Source organism: Sipha flava, unplaced genomic scaffold (assembly GCF_003268045.1).
Source record: "Sipha flava isolate LNK unplaced genomic scaffold, YSA_version1 183_pilon_pilon, whole genome shotgun sequence".
Classification (NCBI taxonomy): Eukaryota; Metazoa; Arthropoda; class Insecta; order Hemiptera; family Aphididae; genus Sipha; species Sipha flava.
Genome location: NW_020272281.1, coordinates 55,982 through 75,055, shown reverse-complemented (window position 1 = coordinate 75,055; position 19,074 = coordinate 55,982). Strand labels below are relative to the sequence as shown.

Genomic DNA, 19,074 nt, shown 5'->3' with positions numbered 1-19,074 from the left:
CTGATTTATATATTTTATGTATAATATATTATAATCGTGTTTACAATTAAAAAAGTAGTTGGTATTGATTTTTTAACTTAATTTTATTATTTTTTTCTATTCTTAAGGATTTAATAGGTTTTTATAACTACTGCTGCTATATAATTATTTGCTTGTCTTTTCATTTTTTCAAGTTTTTGTTTTTATCGGAATAAAGTATTTTCAATTTTACATTACTGAAGTTCATATTTTTAATCGTAAACCATATTAAATTAGTACAAAACACTATACAAGGAATACTATAGTTAATAAACGCAATTTTTTTAAACTTTAAGTAAACTTAAATTATAAAAATATGTTGTTGGATCGAGAAAAATAGTTCAAATTTATGAACTGTTACAGTAAATCATTACTATATGCGCGAAAAAAAAAAATCAATTAATTGTATGTAAAGGCTTATAACCATTTACTTTTTATGTTAAATAACTTTTAGTTTTCATGTTTATATTAAATACATTATGTAACCTTTTGATTCCTTTCCTATATTTGTATTACCACTGCTTATCATATTAAATTATATTAAAACATTCTTCACATAATATATTATCGAAGTAGTTGTTTAATTTTTTTATACATATAGTATCATATAAACACTAGTATTAAAACAGATCGTGTATTCCAAACCAACGAAATGGTTATGTTCGATTCTAGTCGACGTAAGCGAGTGGATTCAAATTATTAAGTCACGGTAAATTTACCACCAATACAATTCAATGTAAAAACGTTTTTGAATCAATTTAGTAACGATACGAAAAAAAAACATAATCTTGAAACGTGATATCCTTCAGCGTGTAGCAATGAAAAATAATTCATATCACGATTACCCGAATGACGAATTGCATTAACACTTCGCTTTAATTTAAATTCTGTATTATATAGACATATATAAGGTATGATAGATTACAAAGTCATTTGAATAAAAATAACGTTTTATTACTGTTTTTTATTAATAATAAAATATAACATGTGCTATTATCTAGACGTCGATGGTAGACTTATATAAAAGATTATTGATGAATCAATTTACTATTTTAATATATATAAACTTATCAATTTCGTATTTTATTTATATTCTACAAAGTATATCAAATCATTTTCAAATATTTGGTTTAAATCACCATAAAAATATTGGATGTTTAAAATATGTAGTCATTCGCAAAGAATAATTATGAAAAAATAATATACGCTCAGATAATATGAGTATAATGCAAATGTACAAATAATATTTATTTATCTATTAAATATATGAATACATAGTATTTAAATTGAATATGCAAGTTTAATTGATTACAATAATTGTAATTAAATTGTTATTAATTTCGAATTAATTATTAATTCGCGGCTTAAATTTTATAATTAATGATAAACAATTTATTTTGTTTTATTAATGTTACGATCAATTTTTTTTTTTTTTTTTAATTTTGTACTTACTTATTTAGGAAATATGAAATAATATTAAGAGTGCTAAATATTTCACATAAATTCTCAGTAGATAATTTGAAAATAAGAGATATAATTTAAAGACATACTTTTTAAAATTTCTCACAATATTTCGAAAACAAGGTAGCTTTTGTAGTATAAACACATAAAAGATATGTTTTCTTTTTTTTCTGTTCAAATGATTTTGACATTTAATTTTAATAATTACTAAAAAATGTTAATTAATATTACGATATATACCAATATTTTATAGCTTATATAAAATGAAAAATAATTTGGTGAATATTCGATTAAACTATAAAATATAGAAAATGCAATATTTTTTCTTTTACTCACACTTTACATACTGATTTTTTAAATTTAAAATACTTAAAATTAACTCACCACAAGAATAATTATTTTATTATTGTTTTATTTATACTTTTTTAAATATCTCTATAAAAAGTTAACTTACTCAAATCAGTATTTTTAATCAATAAAATACGTTGTGTAGTGTTTATAATAATAATTTAAGCTAGCTTATATAGTAAAATAAATAAGCGAAACTGGACAAACGCCTAATACCTATTATTTGTGTTAAATCTATATTGACTTACACGTTTATTTATGTTTTGTTGTTTTTATTATTATTATTTATATTGAGGATATCTACGTCAATATAATTTATTGGACTTACTTATAGACGTTTAAGCGGGCGTATATCGATTCCGCCGATTTTATATCGACTCCGCCGGCTATTGATTCCGCTGGCTACTGTTTATAATATTTACACATCGATTCCTGTACATTATATAGTTGGGGGGGGGATGAACAGTGTCCGGCGGAATCAATATAAACCTTTTTCCTAAGCAGGTAATTTCGGCGGAATCAATAAATCCCCGTCTAAGCTAATTGTTTTTAAATAAAATAATTTAAATGAAGGCGGGGTAAAACCGTACTACTAACTTCTAAGCATTGTAGAACTGACAACATTTAAAGAATTTGACAATTAATTGTATAATTATATTAAAAATATTATCAGATTCAATAATATTTAAGTATTTCATATAACTTTTATAAGAACTCTTAATATCCAAATTTTGAAAATACCTAGAAAACCGACTTTGCTCCATAAGTGTGATAAAACTGTTTTATTCTTGAGGCAAAATCTTGATGGTTATATGATCCAAAATAGTAGAAATATTATCGATTATACACAGTACCCCTGATAAAAGTTTATTAATAACACAAATTATAATAATAATAAGTAGGAGAAGAAGAATAACACAAATTATTGTTAATAAATTAATTTTTATAAAATAATTTCGTCGTCCATTTGCCTGTTATATACAAGTATTATGGACGTCCTCTCGAAGCGGTGAAGGAGGATAAGAAGTAGACATTTTTTTGCTACTGTTTAAGGGATTTTCATGCTTAACTGATATTTAGCGTTGATGAATAAATCATTTTTGACTCATTATCATTGTAGAGTGCATTAAGCTTTTTATCGATTTTTTACTAACCATAAGCTCATTTTTCTTGTGCACAACATATAATCTAACATGTTAACTAATCATAATGAATAAAATATAATAATTACGTATTTTTATATAAAATATAAACATTAATCGGTAGGTAAATATAAAATATATCCAGTGCTTGACTTAAGGGGGGACGCAGGGGAATGGAGTACCCCAACTAATTTTTAGAAATTTTAGCGTCCCCCTACTATTATTAGGTTATAAATATAACGTATATAACGTTTAACAAGTCTTGGGGACGCTATTTTCTTTGAACTAAACAGAGTCCCCATTCTTTATTTTTGCCAAATCAAGCACTGAATATATCAATACACAAATCGATCCGGTTGTGGAATAAACATATATTTTCGACCGGGAAACTAGAATCTAGAAGAAAAGTAAACGGTAATGAATAGCTTACAAAATAATGAAATTCCTTAAAGAATTGTTTTATGACTCCTATAAAGCATATTTATGTAGCGTTTCTTCGGATATCTACCTCATAGTATCTACATATTCACTCTAACAATCTAACACATATTACACAGTATACTCGTATATTTATTTATGTATAGTTAAATTTTCTGATTTTATACAAAATAATAATGAATGTAATTGTTTGTGTTATAGGCATCCATTATCCAATTGAATTGAATTAAATTCAGCCATAGTCTAGTAATGTTACTATCCTGAACGACTGCACGGTTTTTGTTACTACCTGGTTCGGAAACGCAAAACCATTGTTGAAACACTAAACTAATAACGATACTATTGTTCTAAGCTAACGCCTTTGTCATACATCGAGAAATCAACATTTTTTTAAAAAATTAATTATAATAATAATAAATATAAAATATTATATTTATTATACTATATGGAGAGAAAAATCTAACGGTACTATTATTAAATCATGATGTCATGGAGACTGCGATTATAAAAAATATTTTCATGAAAAAAATTATGTTATTTACCGTGATCGTATTATAAATATACAATAACCAATTTAAAATGTAGTTACTATACTGGTAATATAAATAAAAATTACATTTTTAGGAATTTAAATTTGATAATTTATTTTATATAAAATACTTTAGTAGTAAATATATAATTATTATAAAAAAATATCATATTCATAATTTAATTAAGAATATTTTTTATATTACTCCATTGTTATTTATTTTTAATTAGATAACTATTTTCGAAGTTATTAAGCACACATTTTTTACCTATAATTATAAGTATTTTCTAATAAGATTTTTGTTTGATGATATCAATAAAAAATTCCTATTCTACGCCATGAGTTCAAAACTATCCACATCATGTACCATAATGTGCATCATTGATTATCTTGACCGAATTAAAATTAAATTCACACAACAGTCAACACCTATGTTTTAAAGTAAATCATTGACCAAAACAGTTTATTATTAAGTATAAAAACTTTTGATGCAAATTTTCTACCCGATAATGTCTTGTTACAGGTAAAAAGAAAAAAAAAAGATGATTGTAAAATCAATATATTCCTTGCTTAAGCTCAGGATGTAAAATTTAATGCTAGTAACGATAAATGCAAACAATTTACAAATAAATTATTAAACTAAACTTAATATATACTTATCTTTATTAATTTAAATATATTTAAACTGCGATTTTAAATAATAATTTACACTTAGTATTCAATTATTGTTTTTGTTGGTATTTTTAACACCACCATTTTCTGAAATTTTCTGTTCAGCTTGGTTGTTTAATAATGGTGCAATAAAACTCGATAGTTTGAAACGATTCCTGAAAATAAAGTAATCCGTTTTATTTTAACACACTTAACATTAAAATTTATAATATTCGGTAAATGCTAAGTATATAATTCTTCAAATTAGTATAATAAAGAAAACAAGAGGTTCACTTGAACGGAAAATACTTCTCACGTCATGATTGTGTTAATTTAAAAACAAAAACAAAATAATTTACTCACACGTAAGTCATAAGGTATGAATAATGTTGAAAATAATAAAATATCATATCAATATCATTATAATCATTATATTTTAAAAATAAATATGGATATTTTGAAGTATATTAAACTTATATTTTTCGTCAGTATATAGTATACACAAACACATGAGCTAAAGTTGGATATTTTTTTTAATTTATGTTTTTATCGATTTATTTGAATATATAAAGTATATTAAAGCATATCGAATCAATTGAAATACCTGTCTTGCTTTGAACATTTATAATACAATTTTAACTGTCGAATTCCTGTCGATTACTATTTCTCATATTTAATATTTTCATGCACTTGCTGTGTACATCTATTTACTTTTTTATAAACATAATGATACAAGTCCGATAGTTAAATTTTGCGAATAATTATACGTGTACACGAGGCTAGGTCAATTATTCTTTGCCTGCTTGTATTAGTCGTTGAGTGACTTGTCGACCGGAATACAGTTACTATAATCCAATGTTACCTACCTTTATTTATTTTTAGAGAGGAATTTAGTAATGGCACGGAATATTATAGTAATCATAAAATTGTGAAAATTATTTTTATGGTATACTTGTATAACTTATAATATATTTAAATATAAGTATTATCTACGTATATTTAAACATTAAATTTGCAAATTTATAATCTCTAGAGTTCAAAATTTTGTAATTTACATTATATAACATATCTCATATTATTGTTTTCTTTTTCTTGATAAAAAACAACAAAAAATGTAATCAACTTTTTTTTAATTAACGGGGTTAGGGAAACGTGAGATTTTTGAGAATCTACATAGGAACGTGGAATAAATAAAAATTATTGGTGATACTATCTACCAAATAATAGTACCTAATAAAATTATGTGTGGTTATTCGATAGAATGCCCAATATTCCTACCGTATATTTAAGTTAGATCAGGTTATTTTCATGGCGAAAACTTGGTTATCATTAATTATTATAGTGCAATTTACACGGCGTGGCATTGCGTACATATTATTATTATAATGCATACGGGTACGATAATATTACAATAGTTGTACTGACTTTTTAGCAGCCAGCCTGTGCCGGTTGTTGCACTTATATCCGTTGCACTCGACGGCAGTGGGCCGGTGTTCGGTTGCGGCGTTGGCCATCTCCGTGTTGAACAGCTGCGCTCCAGCCATGGACATGATCTGAAACAGACCGTCAGCCGGGGCCAGCACCACTTTCAGATCGCTCAGACTGATCCGCACGTTCTCGGTGCCGTTCTGTCGCTGATCGTACACCACGTCGTCCACGGCCGGGTCCACCGCCATGGTCGTGGGCGTCTGCGGGGCCGCGACGGCCACGGCCACGGTCAGCGCCAACGACGCCCACAAGCCACTGCTGCTGTAGTGGCGGCCCATGATATACGGTTGTTGACGGCGACGGCGGCGGAAGCGACTCGAATGTGTTGACGATGTTATGCCGTGCTGCGAGACGGATCTACGCGTTGCGGGGTGTTTGTTTTTTTTTTTTTTAATATTTTTGGAGTGACCGGATAAGAGCTGCGCGTGAACTGGACGGGCAAATGGAGACGGAGTGAGAATATAGCTGTACGTCTCCTGTGGCTCCCGAGCACGGGAACGCTGTTGGGGACGACCACGGGAACACCGAAAAGGAGAAAACGCGAGAAGAAAAAACAGGAGAAGGAGAAGGAGGAGGAGGAGGACACAGATCTTTGGAGATCTTGCGTATGTTTGTGGACTCCTACTACTACTATTACCTACTACTGGTACGCGTTAAACCGGTCGATGCTCACAGTACAATAATAATGGATCGCAGTTCGGGTCATTGACGCGTAACCTTACACACAACCGTTATCCTAGATATAAATACAAAAATACGAATATTCGCAATAATAATGATGTAGTAACCTAGGTGCATTCATGAGGCATTGGTACGTGGAACATATTAATGAACGTTACTTGCGTTCCATTCACAGATTTATAAATACTCGGTTCCATTGAACAAAATCCTGACGGCAAGGGCATGTTTTTTTTTTTTTGAATCTCATCTTACACTCCCGTGAATTCCGCATAATATATGTACAGTGTGATTATAGAACAATAATTATAGATTTGTTTTGCACTTAAACGTAAATTAGAACGAAGCACTATGTTTATATAATTTAGAATAAATACAGGACAATCAATCAAATTCAAATAATCACGCAATGTTACATTGGTATAAAACCAATTTAACCAAATAAATATTGAAGAATGGAAACAGTTATAAATCGTCAATTGATACACCACAGGTAGCTTCCAAATAATTTTCATTCTGTTTGAATACATCGTATGTTGTAATGTTTATCAATATGCTTCATCTTGTGGTTACAAATTGGTTTCTTTGATTATAACTGATTTATCAATATATGTCATACCAAGTTAGTTGTACGTTATGAAGTATATCTGACAAAGGGTTTACTTTTAGCTAAAAAAAAGAATACATGAAAAAATAAAATAGAATCTTCCAAATGAAATAACGATCGTGTAAATACATGTAATTAACACACCAACCATTTTTGTGACGTACAAATTTATATGACTCAATATAAATTATAAATAACAGTAATAACTAAAGACCGTGTTTATATGAATTTTAAAATGTAAAATATGCACTTTAAAAAATTAAAATATGCAAGTAAAAAAACAAAACACGTAAAGTAAAATTTCAGTTATTATAAACAAAAAAATTAGATAGGTAAATAGTAAATTTTGGTACATAGTTGGAAAAAGTACAACAATTTTAACATAGTATGTATGTAGTAATGGCGTTATGATTTGCATGGCCCTGTGCAACTTTTAAACGCGAAGCCCCGGATCTGAATATACTACAAAATAGAAGCTCGTGGCCCTGTGCAATTACACTTTCTGAACCCCTCCCGCTGGCACTGTATATATATATTAGTTGAAAAAACAATACGTTATTAAAGTATGTTCCATATTTATTTCTGTAAAATTATAATGACGATCTATAAGGATATACTTGTAGGATAAAAAATTGCATTCAACGTCAAAATTGGTTAGTGATACATATTTAAAATTGGTAATAGATCCGATGAATAATTTGGAACAAACGAAACGTTGAAATTAATACTGTTACCTTGAAGTATTTTCGAAATTTCTATTAAAATCATTAGTCCATTATTTTTATCGAAAACATTTTTAAATATCGTTTTAATTATTGTACTATTTATCCGAGTAGGAAGTTCATTGAAAGAATTTTGTACTTGTTTTAAAATATTTAACGAGTCGACAAACGACAAATTAGAATTTTCAAGTTTTTTGATGCTTTAAACGATAAATAAAAAACTTACTTTAATGAAAGCAAGATTACATTTCACATTTAATTTATTCAAAATTGTTTTTTAATGCTTTTTGCTTCATTTTCCATGTTGTCAATTACATTTTTGAATTCTTCAAAATGATGTTATAACTTATACTCAAAGCTTAAAATGTTATGTTAATTTGTGCAAATTTTTTAGTTTTTTACCTATAAATACATATTTTTGAATATATTTTTGATTATTATTTTATTGATATTTTTTAATAATATTTTTATCTAATAATTTACACGAAATATCGAACTTTAAATTAGAAAAAATAATATAATTTTTATTTAACGTTGGATGAACGTGATCCTCTACAAAACATATTAAAATAAGAACACATTACGTGTACAATTTAAAATAAATCAATCATTGAGCTTAAATACCCTAAAATATAAATTTTTCACGGTTTAAACAATAGCTTATAGGCTGGCAATTCTCTATAACCTACCACACATTTGATTTTACAATTTAACCGTGTTCTTTTGTTTAGTAAATCAGTGGCGTTATTTGGGCAGGGAATGGAACTTAAAAATTTGCCACAGTCTAGAGTTTAGCTATTCCAAAATTGGCACATCATCAAAATATGAATACGCCTTTTATAAAGCCATTAACGTCTTGTAAATCAGAAAAATAAAACGTGTACTAAGCAAATTACATGAATACAAAGTACAAATCATATTTTTAGACTGGTTTGACGTCCCCTCCTCAAACGTTTACCGGCACTTTAGTATAATAAGCTGCCCAGTCGGCAATTTAATAAGAGCATGCCAACTGCCCTACTCTAGAAAAAACTGAGTTACGCCACGTTGTAAATATTCGATTAGATACTGACATATCAAATCAATGAGATGTTTTTATTCGGATCTTTTTATTTCTGTATTGAGCCTTTTTTAAAATAATATGATTTAAATGATTTAAATATTAATATTCAACAGTCATAAAACAAATTATTAAAATTGATGATAACTATATTACATATCTATGAAATTAATACTATTAAGTAAAGACAGTATAGTATCTAGACACATACTTGTATAAATAGGAAAATTATACTCATTATTTACTCCATTTTACATGCTTAAATTTTACTAAATTTAAATTATCCGGTATTCAGTCAAAAAAAAATATTTGACCGTATTTTTCGCTTCTTATTTATGATCGGAGACGTTTCATTGTAAATTACTGCGTTCATAATTATTCAATGAACCAGAAAGACTTTACTTTAAATAAATATTAAGTACCTACTTTATTTTAATTTTTTCCGCAAATTTCTGGTATTTTTACGTTATTAATTTAAAAAAAACCATTACTAATATATTATTGTTTATAATACCACATTTTCCTATTTTTATTTTGACATAAATATATAGTACCTACCATTATTAAAAATTCTTGAAGCTCTATCATATTTAAAATATAATCTTAAAAAATATTTTAAATAAATAAATTTACTGAAAAATAAATAAATAAATTACATAAATAATTTACTGTCACAAGTTTTTATTTTAGATATGTATTTTACGGATTATAATTAACTGTAAAATTTTATATTAATAAGTGTGACAATTAAATATAATGCCTACTTGAAATAAATACATAGTTAAATATATTATATGTTTAAAGTACCTATGAATATAATAAGGATATTAATAATGATAATAATGTAATAATATTTACAACATAAATTAGATTTACAAAAATATTCGAAAAAAGTAAATAAAAATACAAGAAAAATTAATAATTTTTCCTCATTTAAGATTTTATGACTTTAGAGTGTCAACAAAAAAATTAAGTTTTAAAAAATAATAAATTATAAAATTTCACCATTTAAAAAAATTAATTTGATACACACATTAGAAGCAAAACCATTTACACTCTACTAAAGATATAATAATAAAATCAATATCAATGCAGAAACGTGAAGAGATGTATCTAACCTACTTATTTTCAACTTAATTTTAACTTACAAACATACGTAGGTACCAATATTATTTAACAATACAAAAAAAAAAAAAGCAGTTAGGTTATAGAATCCTTATTGTTATTGCATTATTGGTTAACATTTTATAAACACAAATATAAAAATTACTGCTTTTATTTATTTTGTATCGTAAGAAAAAAAAATGAATGGCAAAAGACGGTAAATAAAATAGATTTACTACTCACTACATTGTATTTAAAATTGTATTTAATCAAATAATAAATAATAGTAAATACAGTAAGTAAAAATATAATGAGCATACTTAAATGCATAATTTACAAGTTTTAAAAACGTTAAATACCTACATTAACTACAATGTTACGATTGGTCTGAATAAATATCTCGGTTGAATTAATACATTTTAATTAAATTCTTTATACTAAGAATTTCTTTTCTGGTTCCGATGACCTCAAATAAATTTCAATCGCTTGAAAATAAGACATCAGCTCCAGTATATTTTGCAGTGGCGTGGCGTGGTTATTAAAAAGATGTAAGCAGTGATATTTTTTTTTTCAAAAGTTATTAGAATACAATAACTAATCATAATTATGAATAAACAAATTTCATCCTTTTAACATTTTTAATATTTTTAAAAATATACTACTTTATTGTACAGTATATGAATTAAATTTTAAATTATGAACATTATAATTATTATAAACGTGTATCACTTTTAAAATAACATACTGCATTAATTAATCGGCTAACAACATAACGATTATTTTTTATTGTTTCGTTATGTTTTTTGATACTTTTTTCATAAGCTTCACTATGACATGTTTCGATTCTAACAATAGCAAATTTTTTTAAAGTGATTAAACATTCAATATGTAAACAATTGTTTCATGACAATGTTTCAAATTATGATAGTTATTTAAATTATCAAAACCAAATTTTGACAAAACGTTTGATCCACGTGAAAATAAAATACAAGGTCAACAGTAAAGTTAGAATACTTCGATTCAAATTTTTTCTTTAATTCAGGCTCAAAATTTACAAATAAAATTTTTGGTAATATTTAAATCAGGTGAATCCTTAATATTTGTGCTTTTTTTTTTTTTAATCTAATGCAAGATCCACTTAGAATAGACTTTTGTGTAGTTCTTTTTTAACACCATTCTGTGTTTTGAAAGTTTCGCTTGTGCTTCATTTGATATTTCACTAAGTATGGACCAAGACTTAAATCAAAATAATATATATTGTTTATCGTTATGGGACATTTAAACGTTATAAGCAATTGAGCATATAACACTATAAAGAATTTAAACATTATTAAATTTAAGCGTTTAAACGTTATACAAATTCAAACGTTTAAAAAATTTTCCGTTTAGCGTTTTGTGTTATTTACATTAGTGTAAAATTCGAAACGTTATTAAATGTAGTATTTAGCAATCAATACTATGTAAAATAACATTACATATTTTATATATTATATTATATATAGGTTACCTTTAATCACTGGTATATTGATAAATATATGTGTGGGTATACGCACTAAAAAATATGGATATTAATCTTAAAATAAATTTTCTTGCTCCGCTCGACAATTTTTTTTCTCTGAATACCTACGTTCGAAAAAATTTAATTAATCCTTTATAACTATATGTTTATAACTTCTATTAAAACTACAAAATATAGCATCACAAGATATACATTTGTAGCGCGTTATAAATTGCATGATGCAGATTTAAGAACCATGGGCTGAATGTTCACACTCCATACTATTTTATTCAACGTTATTCACTGCAGTTAACAAAATACATTAAACACAGTGTACGCTGTAATCTTCAACAGCTAAATATTTCTATCAATTTCATGGTTCATAACAATTTTTTCCAATGAACTGTTAAATTATTATTAGTTTTTTTGTTTTCCAGTTATTTTAGAAGCGTATACCCGTAAAATAATATTTTACATTATGTATACACCGAAAATCGAAAATCTGCTGTGTATACGTACAAATACGGGGTGTATTATACCTTTAACGATATTTTTTTTTTGTAATTCTCATAACTCTTAACTTATAAATAAAGCAATCATATTTGTTGTATAACAACAATAAAATGCACATATCACGTAAAATACCTATGTATTTATTATCAATTTATAACTTATGTATAGTGTATTACTACTAATGTTTCACCGGTGTTCACCGAAATTATTTTTGATGAGGCAAGCCGCGTCGACAATATCCAACGTATTTTCAGAAAGCATATTTATAAATTATAATTGTTTATAAACGTTTTGGTGCCCTGGTATGGACCATGGCCGTATCCAGCCATTATTTTTGGGGGGGGTTTTCAATTTAAGATGAAACTAGAACATGATTTTTAGAATTTTAACCAATTCAAACCATATTAGTTTTTAGGTTTAAAAATGTACTTATATTATTCACCATATTATATAATATACATTCTGCTTTAATACTTACTACTCGTAAGGTATTTCAATTGACAACCACATTTTACATGTAAATATTTTTATAGTTACATAATTATAATTAGAGTAAGTATATTTAATAATTATTAAAACATGTAACTTACATTTTTTAATTTGACAATTTATAGGATTATTAATTTTAAAGTAACATTATTTTTCTTGATGATTTTGAAAACTGAGTAAGTACCTCTTCTGGATCAACATTGATGTCCCGGTGAACTGACATTAAAGCCAATCCATTGAGGCGTGTTTCACCAGTCGAATTTCTGAGATACGTTTTCAATCTTTTTAAAGATGAAAATGTTCTTTCTGGTGTCGCTGTTGACATAGGCATAGTAACTAAGACTTGTAGAAGTTTCCTTATGTTAGGAAATAAAAGAGGGTTACAATTGTCAAGTCCTGCAATTGCTGTTTTTGGGCGAGATCCTTCTTTTAGCCACTTTGTCTTCCATATTGCAAATTCAGCTTTGAAAGCATTAGGCTCAATCAATATCTGAGAATAAAAGTTTACACAGTCGTTTATTTCTTCATTGGTAGCGATTATACATTTACTTGGAATGATTTGTTGTAATGAACTTATTAAAGATTTGTGTTTCTGAAATCTATCACAAAGCTGTGATCTGATATAGTCGAGAAATGGCAAAAAAATATTAAAATTGTAATACTCTTCAGAGCTATGAGAGGGCACATTACTACGGTGTGTTTGTTTATTAGCGATACGAGGCAAAACAATGTCTTCTTTATTTTTATTCAACATGATGGCAACAACAGAAAACAGGTCTGAAAAATGTTGTTTGTTATTTTCTCTCATTTCGTCTAATACGGCTAACACATCATCAACATGATTGCATGCTTCGACTAAATCAGCATTAATTGTCTGTAGCTGTTTACACAATGTCAATATATACGAAAAAATATTTTCAATTATTACGAGAGGTATAACAAATTTAGCGTCTTTAATTGTACTTAATAACTGACAAGACTTTTGAGCAGTTTCTTTATTTATTGATGACTCCAATTTTTCCAATGCAACAATAATAGCGGGATATAGTTCTTTGAACCGCATGACACTTTCATGCTTATAAACCCAACGAGTTTCACATAATGCAACTAATGTGGTATGCCTTGTCTCTGAAAGAGTTTCGATAATAGTTGTTCTCAATAATTCACTTCTTTGAGCCGATGAGCGAAAAAATGTTCCAAAAGTTTGAATGGTGCTAATACAGTTTCTTATTGAGGGCAATGAACAGGCGTTGGCCAACGCTAGATTGAGCGAGTGAGCACTGCAATGTACATAAAGTGCCATGGGAAAATCTTTTTTTATGTATTCTTGAGCACCATGTAAATATCCACTCATGGCAGAGGCTCCATCGTAACCTTGTCCAACTAAAAATTGACAATGTATACTGTTCTTCTGTAAACACCCCATTATCAAAGTTGCTAGTCCTTTTCCACTAAGATCAACAGCCGGTGTAAATTCTAAAAAATCTTCTCGAATTTTTTTTATCTTTTTGGTCATAATAACGCAAACATACAGACATTTGTTCAATTCTTCCAATATCTGTAGTTTCGTCCGCTAACACAGAAAAGCACTCGGCAGCATTTACTCTTTGGACAATTTTTGACTTGATTATTTCACCACAAATAGAAATTATGTCATTTTGAATACCAGGACTAGTATATAAAGAATTTCTTGGACCATTTTTCAAATGTTCTCCTAGCGTAGTGTCATCCGAATCTACACGAAACCGTAAAAGAGCTCTAAAATTTCCGTCATTAAAATCATTTATGTTCATTACATTTCCATAATCGTTTGATCCACGAAAAGCAATTTCTTGCCTACTACAAAGAATTATGGTTTTTATATTAGAAAGTAAAATTTTTCTATTTTGTTCAATCTGTCTAGAACGTTCAATACTGAGTTGTTCAGTTATATTTTTAGATATTCCTTCATTCACTTTTAAAAAACTATCAGATTTCTCGACACACAATTTGTGATAAGATGTGGTAGCATGTAATTGAAAGTCTTGCAAAGCATTTTTCCAATTAGTATACTCTTTAGAAACAAGTGCACCTAATTTTTGATGGCTACCATTACCTCCTTTTTCTCGAGCAAACAAAACACATAGTCTACAAAATGCTCCTTCAAATAATTGTGAATAACTAAGCCATGGAAATCGTTTTATCCAAGATAATTGAAATCGTAAATTTCTTTTGGTTTTTACAGGGAAAATATATGTTGAAGAAGGAACCCACGGAGTTTTTAAGAGTTCCTCTTTTTTTAAATCGTTAATTTCTAAATTATGGACATAATTACCAATATCATTTACTCCAACTATGGGTGTTTTAGTAAAATTATTGGACATGGTAGAAACAGAAGGAGTATAATTGCTATGCATTGAAGTAAGGTTGTGAATATCAATACTATTTTTGCTAACTGAGGGAAGTTCTTCTAAGTAAGCTTGTTCAATAGAAACATCTTTATTCGAATAATTAATATTAGTAGGTTCAACTGGTTGAAATTCAGAATTTGGATTGTTTGTCTTATCTTTTTTTATTTGTGTAAATGCAGTGATGTCCAATTGTCTTTGAACTCGTTTCATTTTCGGTATTTAATTTTTGTGTATTAATTCTAAAAATAAACATATTGTGCATAAGTGAGAATTCGCCCGTGTTTATAAATATTTTGGAGCTGTTATAACTAAAAATTTTATTTAGGAAATATCTATTTAAAATGTCTAAAATCAACCTAAATGCCACTTAAATTGTATATTGATGAATAAGATAAATGAAGACATTTTATAAAAGTAATTTTTTTGTGACATTAATTTTCTTACACGAAAAATTACAATAATTACAAGATGTGCTACATAATATTATACATATCAAAATAAAATAAATAAATAAAATAAAAGATTAAAATAAATAGGATTGATAAATGATAATATGTATAATTAAAGTTGGGCGTTAATGCATAACTTGCACACTGAATAAACACCACTGATATCTATAATATAGAGACTATGCAGGTACATAATTACATTAACTGTCCAACATATAAACTGGTATAAAATAAATGAGCTATGATATTTTATAAATAATATAACTCTAAAACTATTAAATAAAAAATGGTAGTAAATATACTTACGGAATTCAGATCAATAGAAACGTTTAACAGCAATGTTTACGGCGCACCGCCATGGTGTGTTGTATGACGAGAATCCAAAAGAAAAATGATTCGGTAATCGGTTATCCGAATTAGTTCTATTCGAGTTGAAATTAAACATCGACGATTATTCTAATAAGGTATGTACACTATCAAAATTTGAAGAATACTAAAAATAACTACGTAAATACTCTGGTGCGTCCATATGAACAGCCAAAGCTATGGGCAGGCGACAACGATAACGTCAGTCGTGATCTTATCTCATTGTATACATAGTTTTACCCGTCGTAAAGCAGTGCACTGTTTTAGATTCAATTTTTGCGCGTAGACATTCTCGTAGACAATTCTATTTTATTTACACAATAATAATACGTCTGGGATAATAATTTACCTTATGTGCGACTTAGACGATGGATTAAGAAACACTTTTCTATTGAATTTCAATTGAATACAGAAAAAAAACATCAAGTGAATAGGCAAAAAAAAAATGTTGAACAAATTTTGGGGGGGGGTTTGAACCCGGAAAACCCTCCCCCTGAATACGGCCATGGTATGGACACTAAGTATTGTTATAAAATGATCCACATTCAGTGCCGCAACTACACTATTTGGGCCCGCCTGTAAATAAAATGAATGTCCGGACTCTGCAGGGAAAAGGTACCTTTAATCAATTGTAATCAAACTATTTTGAATTTCGATTATACAGGTCGCAAAAGAAACGTTGATGTACGATAATATGTACAAAAAAAAAAAATCGATTAATTATTGTTCAATCTCCATTAATAATTATCATTACAAAATGGTTTTATTTTCTTGCTTTCTATATACTTTTCAAATATTATAATTGGGCCCGATTATAGCTTAGGGCTATGGGCCCGTGTGTTTGACACACGCAACACACCCGGTTATTGCGGCACTGTCCACATCAAAAAAATTTGAAATGTTTATCTCACATATGATCAATACAGGGGGCGATCGCTCTCATCGCCCCCCCCCTAAAATACGCCCCTGTCCCATAAAGAATGTGATTAGATAATGAGTACAATGGCAAATATCCTATAACTCAAATGTATCAGGCAAGATAAATTTCTTTTTTTTTTTAAATATAATTACAATCTATACAACAATTAAGTACAATAAGTAATTTTGATAGTATTTACATATCGAGAATGACAGATGGAGGAGGGCACTCAGTAGTGCCACCCGATTAGATAATATAAATATAAATATTAGGAAATATAAATTAATAGTTAATAGGCATATTTATACTATACAGTGTTTTATAAAAATGTACTTGCATATTAAAAAAATTTATTTTATAAGTGGGTGTTCACAGATTTTAGTGATTTGGATATACTTGGTGAACTTACTGTAGTCACGGCTGTACAACACTACCAGTCGCAATCTGTGTTGGCAAAATAATAACGAAAATAATAGCTTTATTGAGATCGACAAGTGAAGTGGCACCAAAACTGCTAAGTATTTAAATTATCAACTTTTCTCGATAAAGCAGAGGTGTATTAACAACTAACCACGTATATTTATAAGATATTTTTTTCTTACGGTTATACCATTGGGGCAATGAAAAATTCAGTTATATTCAATTTGAAGAAGTTTGTGTAAACGGATTGATGAACTGCGTCATTTCCATCTCGGTTACATGCTATTTGATATTTTGAAAGAAAAAAACTTAATTATCATGCAAATAAATTTTAGTCAAAATACAATCGTTACCCGTACCTATATAATATTCAAATACTGATCACTGATTAGTATTAAGTAAAAACTATAATACCGATTAATTTTAAATTTTGAAGGAAAATACTCATCAATAAGTTTAAGTTTATTAAGACAGGATTTGTCGAAAATCGCATATTTAATGGTGAAAACAGTTTTTAGTTCAGAGTAAAATTAATAACTTATTTTTTACTTTTTAATTATCTAGGAAGTTTTTATTTTGTTGAATATATTGATTTTACCGGTTATATATAAATTAACATATATACAAATAAATAGAAAGTAAACATTGGAATATTTCAATGCTTTTTCAACCAAACTTTGTTTTAAGAGTCAAAATAATAATTGTTCTAAATTAAAATACTATAATAACTTTAAGACGAGACTGGGTAATTCGGGTATTATTTTTTATAAAAGAAAAAGTGAATATGATAACAATAGGACAGACATTATCAGTTTATTTAATTTAACAAGTCAATATTTTTATTGTTTAATTGTTTTGTAGATGAAGAAAAATGCATACAGTCATAGATAAAATGCAGCAGTGAAAATCAAGGCTAGAATGCTTTTATTTAAAGATGATAAATTGTAAGTGTTGCTTATAAATAATATTCTATATTTAAATTATACATATATACTTATATATTTATATCATTTTAGTTAGAATTAAAATGGGAACTATTTTTTTTTCCCCATAGAATTAAGAGAGGATAGACAAGGAGTCGGCAAGTAATTTACATTGGAGTCCTAAAGATTAAAATAATAAATCAATGAAGTCCAGTGAAAAAATCTTTTTCAAATCTTTATATTTTAAAAATAGTAATATAAAAGTAAAAAGGTTCCAGAGTATTGCCTTCCCTGGTCCAGATCCGGACCGCAGTTCTCCAGTTGCCAACCCCTGGGATACACACGTAAATTTTGTTAATACAAGTTATCTTTGTTTTTACAATTTGTACCTAAATAAAGTTGAAGGCTTCCTGGGACCATGAAACCTGAAGTAATTTTCTGTTTTTTTTTTAAAAAAATAGTTCACAGTGTATTTAATGCATGCTGTAGAGATGCAGTTTATATATAATTTTACACATGCATTACTTCATTTATTGTATATTTTAAATCGAGTTAAATAAATTAAAAAATTAAAAACTCATGCAATTTTTATAATATTAATTTTATGATGAAATGTATTATACTTTTATTGTTTTATCATTAATATCAAATAAATCAAGTTTGTTAAATTTATTAGTAACAATAATTAATGGGTATTTTTTTAATTTTTTTTTTTAACTATATTAATCATTTTAAGTAACCGTGAATAGTGAATATAAAATTGTAGTTTAATTATTTATTTTTAATAGAATCATGTTAAATAGGTATATAAGGTTAGAAGTACAAAAATATTAAGCACAAATATTTTTATAAGAATTAATT

The 19,074-nt window shown here is 27.4% G+C and overlaps 3 protein-coding genes and 1 long non-coding RNA gene across 5 annotated transcripts; 1 reads left to right on the top strand and 3 right to left on the bottom strand.

Annotated features, from left to right (window-relative positions):
- Positions 1-4,485: 4,485 nt before the first annotated feature.
- On the bottom strand, positions 4,486-6,656 carry LOC112681007. Its single transcript, XM_025551274.1, has 2 exons — positions 6,013-6,656; positions 4,486-4,763 (listed from the first exon to the last, which is right to left on the bottom strand). Exons 1-2 carry the CDS (start codon positions 6,351-6,353, stop codon positions 4,655-4,657), a joined length of 450 nt encoding a protein of 149 aa, XP_025407059.1. The 5' UTR covers positions 6,354-6,656; the 3' UTR covers positions 4,486-4,654.
- A 5,410-nt stretch (positions 6,657-12,066) lies between these two features.
- Positions 12,067-14,172, bottom strand: LOC112681005 (52 kDa repressor of the inhibitor of the protein kinase-like). Its single transcript, XM_025551272.1, has 2 exons — positions 12,931-14,172; positions 12,067-12,108 (listed from the first exon to the last, which is right to left on the bottom strand). The coding sequence occupies exons 1-2, from the start codon at positions 14,170-14,172 to the stop codon at positions 12,067-12,069; spliced, it is 1,284 nt and encodes a 427-aa protein (XP_025407057.1).
- Positions 14,115-16,536, bottom strand: LOC112681017. The gene is made up of 2 exons (XM_025551287.1): positions 15,892-16,536; positions 14,115-15,375 (listed from the first exon to the last, which is right to left on the bottom strand). Exon 2 carries the CDS (start codon positions 15,344-15,346, stop codon positions 14,204-14,206), a length of 1,143 nt encoding a protein of 380 aa, XP_025407072.1. The 5' UTR covers positions 15,347-15,375; positions 15,892-16,536; the 3' UTR covers positions 14,115-14,203.
- Positions 16,537-17,178: 642 nt separating this feature from the next.
- LOC112681018 lies at positions 17,179-18,784 on the top strand. 2 transcript variants are annotated; one of them, XR_003148368.1, is made up of 3 exons: positions 17,179-17,388; positions 18,152-18,234; positions 18,345-18,784. It is a non-coding gene; the product is annotated as an uncharacterized LOC112681018 (long non-coding RNA). The 2 variants fall into 2 exon arrangements; XR_003148369.1 differs by having other exon boundaries at positions 18,307-18,784.
- Positions 18,785-19,074: the final 290 nt, after the last annotated feature.